The 18,170-nt window shown below is 42.5% G+C and overlaps 1 protein-coding gene and 1 long non-coding RNA gene across 2 annotated transcripts; both read left to right on the forward strand.

The window, feature by feature from the left end:
• The first annotated feature begins 10,027 nt into the window (after positions 1-10,027).
• On the forward strand, positions 10,028-13,036 carry LOC143136563 (uncharacterized). Its single transcript, XR_012989341.1, has 4 exons — positions 10,028-10,061; positions 10,760-10,863; positions 11,047-11,182; positions 11,285-13,036. It is a non-coding gene; the product is annotated as an uncharacterized LOC143136563 (long non-coding RNA).
• A 2,117-nt stretch (positions 13,037-15,153) lies between these two features.
• On the forward strand, positions 15,154-17,957 carry LOC143136564 (uncharacterized). The gene is made up of 8 exons (XM_076297280.1): positions 15,154-15,373; positions 15,498-15,607; positions 15,725-16,015; positions 16,108-16,258; positions 16,341-16,476; positions 16,579-16,749; positions 16,924-17,821; positions 17,905-17,957. Exons 1-7 carry the CDS (start codon positions 15,295-15,297, stop codon positions 17,024-17,026), a joined length of 1,041 nt encoding a protein of 346 aa, XP_076153395.1. The 5' UTR covers positions 15,154-15,294; the 3' UTR covers positions 17,027-17,821; positions 17,905-17,957.
• Positions 17,958-18,170: the final 213 nt, after the last annotated feature.

Here is an 18,170-nt window from a genome sequence, read left to right on the forward strand (position 1 = left end):
ATATATTTCATTTTATTTTTACATTTGGCAGGATAATTGCACTGACACTTTGAAAATTAAATGGCAAAACGAGTTTTTAATTTTAATTTCACTGTTTTCATTTTAATTTTATTAATGGCAGGAAAACCCCCCCATACACACACACGTGTTTTTTAATCGCATAGACTACAACTACCAAACTGGAATCAAAGCACATCGACTCCCCTCTCACACCTACCCAGGCTATCTCACACCCTAAACACGCACTTCGAACAAACAAAAAGCGCCTCAGTCTCACGGAATAGCCATAGGCAAAACTGTATCTGACCGGTGTAACGTTGGTACTAAATCATCCATCGCAAAGAATGATTTTTGTAGCACGTGTAACAAATATGTGTAGGTACAGCCGTGCCCTGAATACATCTCAACGTGCGCTCTAAAACATCTGGTTTAAATGGAGATGTAGATCATCACGGGTGCGTTAATAAATCTATTATTATTCACTTTGACGAATTTATGTAGTTTCAGTTACTTTACTTTGAGCCATGCTCTTCCTTACTTGAATCACCTTTGAAAATAGAGGATTGAAGTAGCCTATATGGGTGTTTGGGAATGAACGTTGACTCAGATGCTTTTTGAGACCTTGAGCAGAAATGTCCCAGCCCGGTGTTTAGAATGCATCATAGACAGGTTATCTTTCAGGTAGCCTGTATATTTTCCATTAAAAAACCATCACGCAGCGAACGTGTTGTGGCTAACTCACTTAGCTCCTGTTAGTAGCCTATATGGTCATAAGCAAATGAGATGACAGTCGAAAGATACAATTAGTGCTGTTATCGATTTGCTTGGTAGCCTATAAAGGCATTTATGGATTTCTACAAATACATCAATAATCAAATTGGCCTCCATCACTCAAACATGCTAACGGTAACATTATTTTACCTACGTTCTGCTATTGATAGGATTAACGTAGCCTACCTGCAGTAAAAAACAAGCATGTCCGATAAACATTCTCAGATTTATTTCGGCTTCAAGAGGAAATGGGAATTACATGTCATGCAGAAATCATCCTACCCTTAGACGTTCTCTGCGGTAAACTACTGTAGCCTACAGTCTTGTCCTTGTAGGAAGCGTAGTGTCTTTCCAACCCACTTTAGATTAACTTCCAACAAAATTACGTCTCACTGCAACGATGCGCCATCTAGTGGACAAACGACTACTTATCGCCAATACTGGAAATGCAGCCATGATGATGATGATGATGAATATTTATTTTGGCTTTCTTTTAATCCTACTGAATTTGTAATTATGTATCGGCCGTTCTAATACCGATAGTATGTGGGTGCCTGTGTGTGTGTGTGCATGTGTATATGTGTGCACCACCATCTACAGGCCAATGAGTGTACAGTCACTAAATGTACACATAACTTAATTTTTTAGACCCCCCCATGGATGAAATTCTACGAAACTTGGCATACCCCCAGAGAATGTCAGGTTAATCATACACATAAAATTTGGTGCAGTTCTGAACGTCTTTACTGAAGAGAGGGGAGATTAAAGCAGAATGATATTGCATTTTCATTTTTTACCGGGGGGCTGCAAATCACAAATGAGTGATTATTGGCTAGGTTGATGTGGGCCCTTGAGACTAACATACCATAAAAATGTCTTCATCCTCGGTGCCACGGTTCAGGTTATTTAGGAAAAACTGCATTTTTTGGGTTTCGGGGGGCCCAGCGCGGAGGGGGAGTGGCCCCTGGGGACCAAACGAAATTTTTCCATAAAAGTCTAGTGGGGCTACATACCCACCAAATTTCATGTGCCCCGGTGTTTCGGTGCCCCGGGTATCGTTGACCAAAATTTAAGGAAGTAGATGACGGAAAAAAAAAAAAAAAAAAAACTTTGACAATCCCTATATGACCGCTTCGCTAGCTTCGCTAGCGGCGGTCATAATAATAGTATGAATACTACACCCTTCCTCGTATTCTGATGACGTGTTGATTGTTTGTGCAGTGGCCCCTGTCTCAAGTACTGTGAGGCTGTATGGAGGCAGCCCCTGCACTGGCAGGGTGGAGGTCTATTACTCTGGGCAGTGGGGAACCGTGTGTGATGATGACTGGGACATAAACGATGCCACGGTTAATTGCCATGTGCTGAGTTTGTGAGATATACCACCGAGAGTAATGGGTGGAGATGGACGAAGCGCTGTGAATGGAAATATGATGAAATTTCATGTATGTTCAACGTTAATTGGTCAGCCGTGGCCTACTGGTTAGCACCTCGGACCTGTAACCGGAGGGTTGCCGGTTTGAACCCCGACCAGTAGGCATGGCTGAAGTGCCCTTGAGCAAGGCACCTAACCCCTCACTGCTCCCCGAGCGCCGCTGTTGATGCAGGCAGCTCACTGCGCTGGGATTAGTGTGTGCTTCACCTCACTGTGTGTACTGTACACTGTGTGCTGTGTGTGTTTCACTAATTCACGGATTGGGATAAATGCAGACCAAATATCCCTCACGGGATCAAAAGAGTATACTTATACTTATACAAAATTCCCTCTAAATATAGCCTGGCGGGCCATCCTATATCATTGAAATGTATAGTCTGGAATCGAATCATTCACCTGCTTAATCCAAGGGGCGGGCAGAGAATTGTCTTTCAAACTGCCTAGGCATGCAATAGGCCAGCGCTACGACCATATCCGTATCCGGTCGGCAAAACGGCAAATACATCCTTCTTCGAAAGGAATGACTTAAGTGCATTGTGTTGCTCTACTTTCAAAGAAAAGCACAAGTCCAACTCCTCCAACCGCTCTTCGTTCGCCATAGCCACCTTCCTTGTTGTTCACCGTCGCAGGATGTCGTTATCCTGTTAAGCCCGCCTTAAGACTCTCTAACGAAATAGAGCGCTGTGATTGGAGAACATCCACGGTGTTAAGCCAATAGAAATTCCTATGGTTCGATACTAGACGTACAGGCTGAGCAAATTAATTTGCCGCCGCTAGGGTGCGTCTAGATTTCTAGGCTACTCTAAATAACTTTGAGACCGCTATTCAGGATCAGGCAGACAAATAGCTTATGTGAATGTAGATTGCCAACATAGCATGTTCCCTACTCATGATTTTTCAAGTGTTTGTTGACCATGGGTTATATTATGCAGCTATGTGCAACAACAGACACGGAGTACATTTTCCAACTTTGGGACTCACACAGTGACACAGCCTGTTTTTCACTAATAGGCCTTCACATCAAAGAAAATGGACTATAGGCCTAGACATGAAATGCATTAGACAGATAATATTGCTATTGTTTATGCTATATGACTGCTTATTTCATGCACACAGCCATTCAAAGAGGACAAGACATAGCAACAGAAAGTCCAAATAAATAGAATACAACTCGCACATTGTAGCCTAAGCAATTTCCTAACTCAGCCAGCTCACATAGGCTACAAAAGGGTGCTAGGCCTAGCTCGTTGGCCTGAGGCTATTCCACTTCAGTCCATCTCCACTGCAGAAGTCGCGCAAGCATTCCTGGGCACGTGGGTCGCCCGTTTTGGCGTCCCTTCTGACATCACATCAGACCGCAGCTCGCAGTTCACATCAGAATTATGGATGGCCGTCGCCAGCCGCCTTGGAGTGCGAATGCACCGCACCACAGCTTATCACACGCAAGCCAATGGACTGTGTGAGCATTTTCACCGCTCACTGAAAGCCACTTTGCGGGCTAGCCTCCGTGATGTCAGCTGGGTGGATCGTTTGCCTTGGGTGATGTTAGTTCTGCGTGCTGCTCCCAAAGAGGATCTCTTTTCATCCGTGGCCGAGTTGGTCTATGGGCAGCCTCTGTGGGTGGCTGGTGATTTCTTGTCTGATGTTATCCACCCATGGTCTGCTGGTGAGCAGTGCGCCTCCAGGTTTTTGTGCCAGTGCCCACCTCTCAGCACGGCATGCCACGTTCACAGAACTTCAGTCTTTGTGAATTCTGGGGCAGCCTGTGTAGGGGCACCACGTTGTACATAATTCACAGCCAGCCATTACGTGTTCACTTGAATGGTATTGTTGCAGTCACAGCCTGCACTTTTATCTGTTGAGTTGTTGTGTACTGCTTACTGTGTCGTGTTCTGATGACGTTCGCTGACGGGACTTGTGTGTACCTTTAAACTGACATGCGAGCTAAGTTTACGGTAATTAAAGTTTCCCCAAGTTCGGGCTTTTAAATCTATTCGCTGTATCTGTGTCTCGCCATAGTGTCGACTCATTTACACTACTGTATTTCTTGCATAGGAATTGGAAAAATTTCTGGGGAAAAAAATCTGCCGTTTTGACACTTTAAGTATTGTGTGTAGTGTGTGTGTGTGTGCGTGCGTGCGTGAGTGTGCGAGAGAGAGAAACAAGATGAGTGTGATGGGATTTTTAGTGTATTGCTCACTTGCAATTAAACATGAATTAGTTTACTACTTAAAGTTTCAACCGGCTCGCGACATTAGTCTACAGCTGCTCCAAATACTGTACGTTCTAACTAGATAATACATTAAATCAGCTAACATCAATGTTTACGTTGCCTTGTGTTGGCTACGCTTGGTGAGCTGGTGTTAACAACTGGATGCTTTCAGCATCGTTGACATGCTGTTGTGATACGCCAGTTCTGCTTTGCAGTGGACACATTACACCTTGTCTTGTCATGCCCTGGCTCATACCAGTGGTGGCTATGAACAGGGTCTCGAGAGCGTGAGTGACCTCGACAGAGACCGCTGTGAGTCTCGAGAGCGTGAGTGACCTCGACAGAGACCGCTGTGAGTCAAGGAGAATGGAACCATCCGACACAGACTCACACACCAATAAACATCCAAAAAAGTATGAAGCATTTGACCTAAATATATTGTATATGAGAAACATAGGACAGTCTATGTTGTTTGATTTGACTTGTTTGTTTGATGATAGTAATAAAACTAGATGTACCGCAGAACGGTACAAAATATGACCGCCGCCGAGTCCAGCACATTTTTTCCACAAAAAGTCACGCTTGTCAAATTGTGTTAATTTCCTACTTTGTTTTTTGTGTTTGGGTCATTCCACGTCAATTGAACCAGAGCCCACGCACTTAGGTCTCAAAAAATTCTGAAAAAATACCAGGTGTGCCTATGTTACCCAGGAGACACACTGTAAAATTGCTTTTATGTAAGATCAATACTTTCCAAGATACAGCCAGTTTTATGGGGGGAGGGGGGTGTTGATTTTGCTCAGCCTTTTTTTTCACAAGTCCATAGCGCAACAACTAAAGCATGTAGGAGGCTCAAATTTTGCATGCTGGTACATAGGTATAGTATGTAGCAAAATCGTCACGTTTGGTCTGGATGATTCTTCATGGTCATAGCTGTCCCTCAAAGTTGATCAAAATGTTATTAGAGTTTTTGGCTGGTCTCCATTTAGGCCTTCAGAAGACATATTTGTACTCAACATAGGCCCTTGATTTATTTTCCTTATTGAGATAAGTAGAAACACCCTCACAAAAAGCAATGAAATAAAAATAAATTCCTTCAGGGTCTGAACAGCAGACCTCAAGTCTGAAAAGTAATTTTGGTTCTCATTTTCAGAGCACCCAAACACCTTGTGGGAATATACAAAGATTTTTTTTATTTTTGTTTCTTTATTCTCTATGATCCCTTCTTTTTGAAGACACCAATTTGACTTGTCTTATGCAAATCTTTCTTTTTTATTTTCCACCCTGAACATAGCCTGGCTAGCGCCACCACTTCTCAATGAGACGTGGTCTGGGAACCAAACGTTAATTTTCTCGTATTTGAAAAAAATGCCCAGATCCGTTTATTGGGTGCCACGGATGTCTATCAAATGCGTCTGTGCATAGCTCATCATCGTCTTGCTTTCCCCCTTGTTCTGTGATTGGTCACATATCTCAGGCGAAAATTTGCTCCATGGTCTCCAGGCTGCCTTAGCAGCGTGAATCAAATCGCGCGCAAGGCAGCATGGGAACACCCAGGCTACCCTGAACATGCACCATTGAGATTAATATGTTTTATATAGAGTTACCACAGTGCCACCTGTGGTTGTATAGAGTAACCTGGTGGCGTTTTGGCCAAAGGGAAGAGTGCCACCTACTGGCCAGCCACCAACACCACTTCCAGCAGGAACATACTCTTCCAAGGAGGTCTCTTATCTAAGTCCTAAATAAGCCTGCTTACTGTACTGTAGCTTCAGTAATTTAGCAAAGTCAGGGTATCTGCTGGTCTGGCTGCTGGCTAAAACCAAAAGGTGAAAGGCATGTGATTCTAACTGTCTCACTGAATTGCATTATGTACACTCAATTCTCACCGGTATCTGCTAGACAACAATTACAAAAGCATGATTAGTTCATAGATTTCACATGTAAAATATATTTTATACAACCCTACCATACATTGTATACAACCCCACCCCCATTTGTGTGTGTGTGCATGTGCTTATGTTGTGTGTGTGTACTTGTGTGTGCCCTCACTGAAAAAAATTACATGCAAGAATTACTTAATTTTATTTAGGTAACCATTTGCACTCAATTTAATTTAGCTACATCCAGCCATATAGATTTAGTTGAATTTGCTTAATATTTTCTTGCAATTAAAGCTAAACTAAATTGAGTAGTTACAACTAAATCAAGCCAAGCAAACTCCAATCAAATATTTTGAGTAAAAATTAGTATTAGGTAACCATTTGCACACAATTTAATTTAGCTACATCCAGCCATATAGATTTAGTTGAATTTGCTTAATATTCTCTAATGCAAGAATTACTTAATTTTTTTTAGGTAACCATTTGCACTCAATTTAATTTAGCTACATCCAGCCATATAGATTTAGTTGAATTTGCTTAATATTTGTATATAATTTCATTGGTAAAAATTAAGTTAAACTTCAAATTCAGGTTAAATAGTATTAACTTAAATCTCAAACAGAAATGGTATAACTGTCTTTATTAAAACAAATGTTCAACACAGAAACACACATATGAACACACATTGTGACCCTTTGCTCTAAAAAATAATAATTTTCCCGCTCTCAAACCAAAGCAAAAGCAAAGGCAGTAGTGCCAAAGAGAGAGAGTGTGAGCACCAAAAGAGAGAAAGAAAGATTCAATAAATGGTTGTGAACCTTTGACCAAAGCCAAACACCTTACCAGTGAGTGATTGTGTGTGTGTGTGTGTGCGTGCGTGCGTGTGTAAGTAAATGTGCCGAGATAGAATGACAGAAAGACAGTGAGAAAGAAAGAAAGGTTCACAACCATTTATTGAATCTTTCAAATCAAGTCAATCATGACTGTGTGTGTGTGTAAAAGTGTGCAGAGAGAGAGGACGAACGATAAAGAGAGAGAGAGAAAGAGAGACAGCAGGGAAGAGAGAGAAGAGGCCCACTTGCCCATCTAATGATTTGGTTCTTAAGATTGAGAACCTTGGGTAGGAGCTTATCACCATCCATCTGAATGACAACTTTTTGCATGAATTTGTAATAGTATTGAAGAGTTCAACATTGATTCAATGTGTATATGACCCCTAGCTTCACCAAAGTCCTTTTAGGCAAGTCCCTGCACTCGGCAGCCATAATGCAATGCTTTTTTGGCACTCATCGGGATTCCTATTCGGCAGAAATGCGCGTGCGCAAGGCTTCACGACACCAACCTTACTCCAGCACCGAGTTCACAACACATGATTGGAGGATTTTTTGAGTGCTGTGTCTCCTCATTAGAAAGTCTCTGGCTTCACTGCACAGCCTTGTGCAACAGACCAAGGTTCCTCCAAAATGATGCCTCCATCCACAACGATGCCGATGTCCTCATGTTCCAAGGGGTGGTTTTCTCTTGACACCTCCTTGACATGGATATCCTGTACAAAATTTAAAAAGCTGCTTTAGGTTGACGCTTGAGAAAAGGTACGAGCTGGGAGCTGGCTTAAAGGTTTTTGGCTTAAAAATTGGCATAAAAATGCAATTTTTATTGCAATTTCAACATGCCCTTGGTTAGTGTTACTTACCATGTACATGTATGAGAGAATCATCATCTTCACCAAAATAAAGGCACGGGGTCTTGATGGCTGCCTCCCTCTTCAGATGTACAGTCTCTGTCTGTTCAGATACAGGGATATTAATTATTTTGTGAAAATACAATCAATACTCTAAATAATAATAACCTCTATTTATAAAGCACTTTTAATACGGAAGATTCAGTTCAGAGTGCTTTGCAACAGAAAACAGGCATTTGGCAAGCATTTCTTTCCCCTGTATTGGTTGAAACACACCCCATAATCACGTCCCAACGAAGCAGCGCCAGACTTAAATTCTGACAGGAATTGAGTATAACGACATCAGGCTAATAAGTGAGTGTACCAGTTGGGGAAGGAACAATGTGAGCAACGGGAAAATGAGTGAGTGGGTAAATGTATGACGACTCACGTAGTCGTATCAACCCTGAGGAGTCCAGTTATAGTTAGACACAAAATTATAATGCCTCTATCTGTCGCTATGTTGTAATAAGGAACATAAGAGCAATGTGTGAGTAGGGTGACTATAAGTGATGGCAGTTGCAAATAGCAGAAACAGATCCAATGTGATCATTGTATGTAATATGTAAGAGAAGTAAACAATAATAGTAATACAAACTTACACCTTGCAAAATCCTCAAATGTTTGGTCATTTTATGTCCTTTAAACCTTCTTCTGGAACTTATGACCTTCTTCTTCTGGAAAACGGCGGTCACTGGACATCCAAGGTTACGCATCTTTGACCTGTAGCTTGCCTGAATACCCAAGCATCACAGGCATTTCCTGATCCAGTCATCAAGCAAGGACATTTCTCAATACCTGTAACTAAAGAGGATAGAAACACATTTATAATATAAATATAAAGTATACATTCATGAAATATACTTATTTAATACATACACAAATGGTACTAGTTAATCAAACGATTTTGACACTTCATTTAATTGACATTTGACACATTATCTTACAATCTACACAGCTACACAGCCCTGCTTGTTGGTCTGACTGTCCCCTTGAAGGGAAAACATTTCGAATTTCAACACCATGGAACAAATAAAATGTTCAAGCAATATCTGCTTAACAGGTGCGTAGCATCAGCCTGTCCAGATCTTGCACTGCTGTTGAGTTTGAGAAATGCCACCACCACCACCATGCATATTCAGCGCTGGCGATGACATGAAATAGTGGTACTCCATTACTGACAGAATAAATAAACACGTTTCTAAACCTAGCGTAAATGTGGCTTTTGCCCAACATTGTCCGAGTTATGACCTGACCTAATCACTCACAAAACATGCGTCCTATTTCTTTCCTTTTTACATGTACCTTGGCCTGCATTCTGAGTCTCCAAACAAATGTATTTTGCAAACTCGGCATTGCTCAAGTTAAGTGTCAGTTGACTCCACAGGGGTCGGTGAAAACGTGTTTGGTCTGCTGCATAACGTGTTCGGTTAGCTAACTAGCAACGTTAAGGTCAACCATATTTCAGGCAAGATCTGTGTTCCAATTCAGTTAGCAGCTAATGTTAACTGTACAAACTTTAATGGGTCCACTGAGTTTCAACGACCTAAATTGTCTAACATTAAGGTATATATTCATTTTGAAGTTATTCAATCAATTACGTCGAGGAGGTAATAAAAGTAAACTTTAAGATGAACTTGTTAGCCCAGTTAACATTATATTGGAGTAGAACTGCTAGGTAAAGTTAACTTTAGCTAGCTTGCTAGACGATTTCTTAAATATTCAAGAAAACAGCTCTATCGTGTCAAATAAGGCAATTAAAGACACTCCAAATTTGTAATGGTAAACTGACTGTCAAATGACGTTTAATAATATACCACTTACCGTTAAAAGTCAAAAGCGAAGATTTCAAGTGCAGATCCCTTCAAGCCAACGGAGGCATGGATGAGGCCGTGTTCCAGGGCGAGAACATGTTAACTCCACCTCATTAGTATGCGCAAGGTCGCAATGCGATTCGTTCAATTCCTAGGTCCTACAGGCTCGTATTTCCGTTTCCTCTAACAATCGCGGCATATTTGAAAATGGCGGATAAAAGAAAACGAGGTAGGATTATATTTTGGCGTGATGGATGTGGTGAATCTCCAAATAAACCTCCCATATCTTCATTTTTGATATTTACAATGAGTCATGGCTTTGTTTTGAGATGTTTTAAAAACGATCGATATCATCTAATAACAATGATATCGTCTAAACGACTAGTGTATTGACACTAGGCCTACTTTACATTGCATTTTGCACACATGAACTATGGGTGATAGGCGTTATATTGAATTAATAAGGCGATTTTTAACTTGACGCTTTCACGTTATTAATAAGTTAAATGTATATTGTAGCCGGTGTGATAATGATAATAGTTTCTGTGTCTGTAGTCTGAGACGTCCTGTGTTTACTTGGTACAGTCAGCCACCTATCTATGATAATACGTGGGGTTATTGGTAACGCAAAATGTGACTATATTCAGACTCATTCACCAAAAGATAATGATAAAATAATTCAAAACATTCATTGATACATCAGCATAACAGTAACTATACATTCAATGATACATCAGCATAACAGTAACTATACATTATCAGTTAGGCATTGAGACATCTCCTACAATGCTAGATTATTTTCAATTGGTAAGATTTAAACTCAGACATAGATTTCTCACAGGTTTTTAGACCTAGACTCTTTTAAAGAAATATTGGGATGCCTGTGTTTAAGGTTGCCTGTAATTACTGAACCCTTTTCTCTTTCAGATATTCCAACCTTGGCGAAAGTGGCCTCTTCATGCTTCACAAAGAGAGACCTACATGGTCTCGATTTGGACCGCATTCCCTCTCTGAAGAGGCATAGACGTCCAGTGAGTAAACCTTATTAAGCATTAGTTGACCCCATAAGTCGTTCTACAATAACTTAAAGATGTTGACAGGATGTCAGTCTGACAGATACTTCGTAAGGCTTGAAGGAGACAGTACAAATCATTTTAAAGTACCTTTGTGTATTGCTCTTAAATGAGTGTTATGTAAAGTTTGTTTCATTTCAGGCTGCTTCTGGTCCGATCCCAATTCCCACCCCTTCTACACCCAACCCAATTCCCATCTCTTCTACACCCACCCCTTGCCCTTCTGCCTTCATCTCCTCCGTGACTACCCCACCCTCTGATCCCTCAGTGGTCCTAGGTAAGTACATCTTGCGTTGTTTTTCAAATTGTATCTCAAATTTGTTCACTTTAGCAGTGCAAAATATCAGAAAATTTACTTCATGACCACTTTGTATTCCAGAACAAGATCCTGTGGATGGAGGACCAATAACCTCCCTTTCGAGTGTAATGTTAATTGACTATGCTTACAAGACATTATTTTGGTTACGCTCTTTACATGAGTTTCATATAATATTCCATTTAGATGTCGATATGTATACTACACAACATAGTCAGTTTATTATTATGTCGCTTAAACATTCTTCCACACATACAGGTATTTGTGGGCGTTTTAAGGGCGTTTTTGGGAGGTAACCAGGTACGCCATGCTTTTGGAGGTGCAAACAAACGCTGCATTACCATTGAGATCAAGCAGTAAGGAGCTGGCTCAAGGGTTATAAAAGTATTTTCTCGTGTTTAGTTGTAAAATGAAGGCACAGTTTTTATAGCCATACATGCGTGTTCACTTCTGGCTCCTTGGCTATCAATTTGCTAACGATAAGGCTTTTTGCTATTTGACGTCTTTAGAACACTTAACATATCGGAGATGTCAAATGTTGAGTTACTCCAGTCTAGATTTTTTTGACGTTAATCACTCCTTGTGCTAAAGTGCCTTGGTCAAGGGCGAATGGTGACCGCAGGAATCAAACCCAAACCCCTTTTTTAAAAGTCTATTCTGTGACTTGTAACTGAGTGTGATTGTGATTGCTCAAGTGTGTGTCATGTTGAAGCTTAACAGTTTACATTGTTGTTCTGTTTCCTATTCTATTCTTTTTTAAATAGTCTATTCTGTGACTTGTAACTGAGTGTGATTGTGATTGCTCAAGTGTGTGTCATGTTGAAGCTTAACAGTTTACACTGTTGTTCTGTTTCCTATTCTATTCTTTTTTTAATAGTCTATTCTGTGACTTGTAACTGAGTGTGATTGTGATTGCTCAAGTGTGCGTCATGTTGAAGCTGAACAGTTTACACTCCCACCATCCCCCTCCACACGCACACAATCAACACCCAACACCCCCCTCACTGTGTGTGTTTCACTAATTCACGGATTGGGATAAATGCAGAGACCAAACCCCTGCACACACCATTTCATCACACACACACACCCCTCCCCCACGCACACACACACACACAGCAACACCCTACTCCCTCACACACCCCATTAATCCCCTCTACAATATACCTTTTCAGTTACCCTCCAACACCAAACCATACCCACACACCACCCTCCACCCCATGCACACTCACCATTTCATCATCTCCCTCCCCCCCACATCCCATTACCCCACACACACAGACATCAACACCCCCCCCCACACACACACACATAAACCTTTTCATCCCATCCACACACACGTGTACAGCCCCCCTTTCCTCACACCCCCACACACACACCTAACCCGCGTACACACACACACACACACAGCAACACCCTACTCCCTCACACACCCCATTAATCCCCTTTACAATATACCTTTTCAGTTACCCTCCAACACCAAACCATACCCACACACCACCCTCCACCCCATGCACACTCACCATTTCATCATCTCCCTCCCCCCCACATCCCATTACCCCACACACACAGACATCAACACCCCCCCCCCACACACACACACATAAACCTTTTCATCCCATCCACACACACGTGTACAGCCCCCCTTCCCTCACACCCCCACACACACACCTAACCCGCGTACACACACACACCATTTCATCACCCCCACACACACACACGCACACACACACACACACATGTACACCCTACTCCCTCACACACCCCATTAATCCCCCCCCCCCCATGCACACTCACCATTTCATCATCCCTCACATCCAAACACCCCATTACCCCACACACACAGACATCAACACCCCCCCCCCCACACACACACACACACCTTTTCATCCCATCCACACACACAGGTACAGCCCCCTTTCCCTCACACCCCATTACACCCCCCCCCTCCCACACGCACACACACACCATTTTATCACCCCCCCTCCCACACACACACAAACCTTTTCATCCCATCCACACACACAGGTACAGCCCCCCTTCCATTACACCCCCCCACCCCACCCTCCACACACACACACACACACGCGCGCGCGTAACCCGCGTACACACACACACACCATTTCATCACCCCCCTCCCACGCACACACACACACACACATGTACACCCTACTCCTTCACACACCCCATTAATCCCCCCCCATGCACACTCACCATTTCATCATCCCTCACATCCAAACACACAGCATACCCCCTCCCTCCACACACACCCCATTACCCCCCCCATACACACACACAATATACCTTTTACAATATACCAATTACTACTTTTGCTGAGCTGTTTTAAGTTGAGCTGTCTCTTGAACAAACAGCATTACTTATAATTTATTTTGAGTACATGACAATAAAGTACTTGAACTTGAACTTGTTTCCTATTCTATTCTTTTTAGTGGTCTATTCTGTGACCTGTAACTAAGTGTGATTGTGATTGCTCAAATGTGCAGCATTGTGAAGCTGTATGTACCTCGTACTAAATAAAAAAAAACGTTTATAAGTATAAAAATTATGAAGTCACTTAAACGGAAGTGCTTGCCACAAGATTGCCTGGAATCAGAGTGGGAAGGCTTGGCACAAGGCCAATCAGAGGTGCATCAAGGTGTTGGTCGTATGACGGACCCCCCAGGAAATGTTGGCCCCTGAGAGCCACTCTAGAGATGGTTAAAGCGGGGTTGCCTGAAAGGTGCCTGAAATCATTAGTGTGTGGGTCACCTTGGCATGGGTGAAGTACGACGGGGGTGCCTGAAACGCACCAGTGCCCTTTCCGAAGGGGAGGGACGTGCACTCCACCATACCATGGGGTCTGGCTGTTTGACATGGAGGACAAGCTGTTGGTCCATAGGACTGCCCTCCCTTTGCTACAGAAACATTTACAAGTAGGAATTTATAGAAACAGAACATGGATTAGTTCCACATCTTGGCACTATCACATTAGCTTCCAGAAATACATAGGCCAGGTGAGGTTATTGCGCTCTCCCTTTCCCACATACAGTGCAAGAAATGTGATGATTTGTTGGATCTGAGGCATGCTACAAACATGTTAATGTTCAGCAAAAAGTTATTGTGTGCACATCCCACCTTCTGGCAGGTGCAGGACAAAAAAAACTTACTCAAATGAAAAAATATAATGTCCGCAACACTGTACAGCAGGCAACGTTTCTTTTTCGACCCTGCTGGGTCTTCTTCAGGCTTCTGTTTATTTATTTATTTTTGCCTGAAGAAGACACGAAACGTTGCCTGCACAAACATGTTAATGCCCAGGCTTGCTTTTAAGTCTCTCACAGTTAAATCTCCCTCCCTTTTGGGGTGCAACAACTGACTAATCATTACCTTAATCTAGTATAGGTCTATAATGGTATTCTGATGTATGTGTATGCTGATGTAATGATGTAGCTTTTTTTACATCAATTTATTATCAACAGTTTGTGGACATACCAGATTTGGAGGTTTACAAGGGGAGGTTGCTGTCAGAGGACATGGTGATGCCATGCAATACATCTGGGTCCATCTACCTGGTCCCATCAAACTCTACAGTGGTAAATAATACTCACAATAACATTCCCATGGCAAAGACAATCAATTCAAAACATCAAATGGACCTGAAATCCTCCCAGCTAAGGTTGATCTACTGTCGATAGATATAAAATTCACACTTAAGCCAGTACACACAACAGTTAGTACAACCCTGAGACCGTGGCCAAAGTAGAAGGTAAAATCAACACTTGACCCAGTGAAAGAGATGTGAAAATACCCAAAAGATTACAGCATAGTTATAAAAAAGCAATCTGAAACATATGAAATTATGTTTTAGTAGTACAGTATTACATTTGCTTGAATGTGAATTTACTCTATCTGTATGCAATATCTGTTTCCAATATCCCTAAAGCAATAATACAAGCAGTTCCCTTCATAACCACTACAATAGTGCCTTGTAATTTTTTTCTCTGTCTTTACATAAACAGACAACAAAGTATGTGTTTGTCAAAACAAGACACATTCTGTTTCGTGATGGAAGGAATATGGTCCAAACATGTTCCTGCAACATGCAGCGATCAATTTTGATCAATACAACATCTAAAAGCTGCATGTTGTACGAAGGTACATAAGCTTTAAGACTTTTTTTAGTGTATACTGGTAATCGCATTAACTTGTTGACATATGTAATGATCATATATTGTACAGCAAAATAATGAAAAACAACATTTGTTTGTTTCTTTCAAAGACTTCAAAGGAATGCATGGTTCCTGTCTGCATATTGATGCCCTGATCTCAGTCATCATAGCTGAGGGGGCTGAGATCAGGGCAACTGATCATCAGTATGCCTCAGCAGATGTGAGTTACAGAAATGTGATAGATAGATAAATATAGATATATAAACATAGTTCCTAGGTCAATACATTGCTCATTGTCTCATGTGGAATATGGAATGTCTTGTCATATGTTCCTCAGGATGGCGAACACTTTTACCAAGTGCCATTTGACCCAAACATGTTTGTGCTGTGCAGGGGTGATGACTGCACATATTTGTCTGGCAAAGATGGGCGGCCCTATTGCCATATGTGTGCAGATCATCACTCCTGTAGACATATAAAGGGTCTAACAGACGGAACCCAGGTGGAACAAGGAGTGTGGGATGAGTGGGGGGATAGGCTCCAGAGGTCAAGGGCAAGGGGCCAAGAAAATATTCCGACAGCCTTGAGAATTGACCCAATTTCATTCCACATCCCCCCTCACCTTAAGGTATCCACCAAATGGGACTAATATAATGCAATACTTATCTGGGGGTCCACATGTCAGTTCATGTTTCACATACAATTTTTTTGTTTTCAAAGGATCTTTTCTGTAAGGCTCTTTGCAACCCTATGACTCTTTATCCCACAATGGGTGGAGTGTGCAGCTGTGGAGCCCCATACTCCAATCAGAGAATCCTCTCTGGCACCCCAAAGCCACTGTATAGTACAACAGCAACAGTGGCCTGCCAATGTGAGTAGAAGAAAAAGAAAGGAGAGTTCATTTTATATCACTCTTTCGATTTAACTCATATACACTTTCACTTCAATTCCAGCTTACCATTATGCCTGCACAAATGGTTCTTGCGAGGGAAAGCTGCACCCTCAGCACCCATTCATCTTGCAGATGGGCAGTTATTTTGTGCACCACAACCTCCTGCGGGACTACATGTCCCATTTTTTATGTTCTGGGTAAGCAGCAGCAGAGGCAAGCCTTACAGTGCAGAGCAAATATGAAAATGAATACTATCCAACAATCTTCTCTTTGCTCACTTTGTCACATTGCCCTTGTAGAACCTCCATGTACAATTATCATCAAAGCCTGATGATAAATCTTCAGGACTATGGGGTGGTGGAGATAATAACGTACAAGAGGTTTCGGTGGGCATGGCTGTCGTTCCTTAAATTGGTGGACATCCAAGAGGTTGAGGGCTTTTGTTGTCCTCAATGCGGGCCTAATCCAAGGTTGGATTATCATCACCATGATCATCATCATCATCATCATCACTATTGCTATTATTATTATTATTATTATTAGTAGTAGTAGTAGTAGTAGTAGTAGTAGTAGTAGTTATACTAGTAGCAACATTACAATTGAACACAACTGAACATATAACAACAGGTATGTGCTCCTTGCAGGGCTGTGGTGATGGATGGCACCACGCTTGGTTATCATCGCCGGTTTGCCAAGCAGCCCCAGGCTACACCGCCCACTCAGGACCAAGGGAAAGAAGGAAGATAAGTATTTTTTAACATTGTATATGTATGCAATCCTTCAACTTGTCTGATATATATTTACAAATGAACATCAGTCATAGTATGACATATGTCAAGATTATATTATACAAATATAATTATACAAAATAAATGACAGTCATCAATTTTGCTTTTCATTCCAATAGTCATAGTGATCGAATTTTGATCAAGTCCCCACACCTCAGGGAGGCCCTGAAGAGGTATGGGGAAGGTCTAACTGGGCAAGAAGAATGGGCTCAACTTCTGGTGGTTGCAGAGAAGGAGGCCCCATTTATTTTGCCCCTTTTGAGGAACATGGCTGAGGAGGGCCACAGCATCAAGCCTGATGAACCCTACAGGGCTCTTTTCAAAGAGCTGGCTAAGGCCACGCCAGCTTGTGCTCTGTTTCATTTGGGGCCTGAGATGGAGGGCATTATTAAGTGCCTCATGACAGAGGACAATGTGACACAGTTGTCCTCTGTCATGAAAGCACTGGCTGAGCAGTGTCCCCTCTGGTGGACCATCATCACCACCCTTGGCCACTTCCCCCCCCACTTAAGGCCTCTGCTGGAAGAGGTGTGGAGGGTGGCAAAGGCTCCATTCCAGCAAGTGGCTGAAGAGGACATTATGGAGCCTAATGCTGGTGATGTGGATGATGCCGTTTTCCCCTTCCTCCCCATCCTGAGAGCCAGGGGTGTGTATGAGGCAGATATAAGGAGGAAAAAGGAAAGGAGCTGTAAAAAGATTTCCCCAAGGCACTTTGCCCTCATCCCAGGAATCTTTACAGTGCTGTGCAAGCATGGTGTGTTTTCAAAAATCACATTTCACCATTTAAATGTGGTTAGTTATATTTTGCTCTATAAATTCATGTCATATTTACACTAGGTGTCTGCTATGGCTATGCGGTAATGGAGTCTCCGGAGTCCGTTGACTTGCCATTTAGGAGCGGCAGCACCAGTACCCCCCCACCCTTCTCCCTCGTGAGGCAAGGACGCTGGGGCACAGCGCCTCTCACCCCCCGCCCCTCTCCCCCCACCCTTCTCCCTCGTGAGGCAAGGACACTGGGGCACAGCGCCTCTCACCCCCCGCCCCTCTCCCCCCACCCTTCTCCCCCGTGAGGCAAGGACGCTGGGGCACAGCGCCTCTCACCC

This window comes from Alosa pseudoharengus, unplaced genomic scaffold (genome assembly GCF_046254945.1).
Source record: "Alosa pseudoharengus isolate Yale_2024_CS ecotype anadromous, Long Island Sound unplaced genomic scaffold, YU_APseudo_1.1 YU_APseudo_1.1_scf_20, whole genome shotgun sequence".
Taxonomy (NCBI): Eukaryota; Metazoa; Chordata; class Actinopteri; order Clupeiformes; family Clupeidae; genus Alosa; species Alosa pseudoharengus.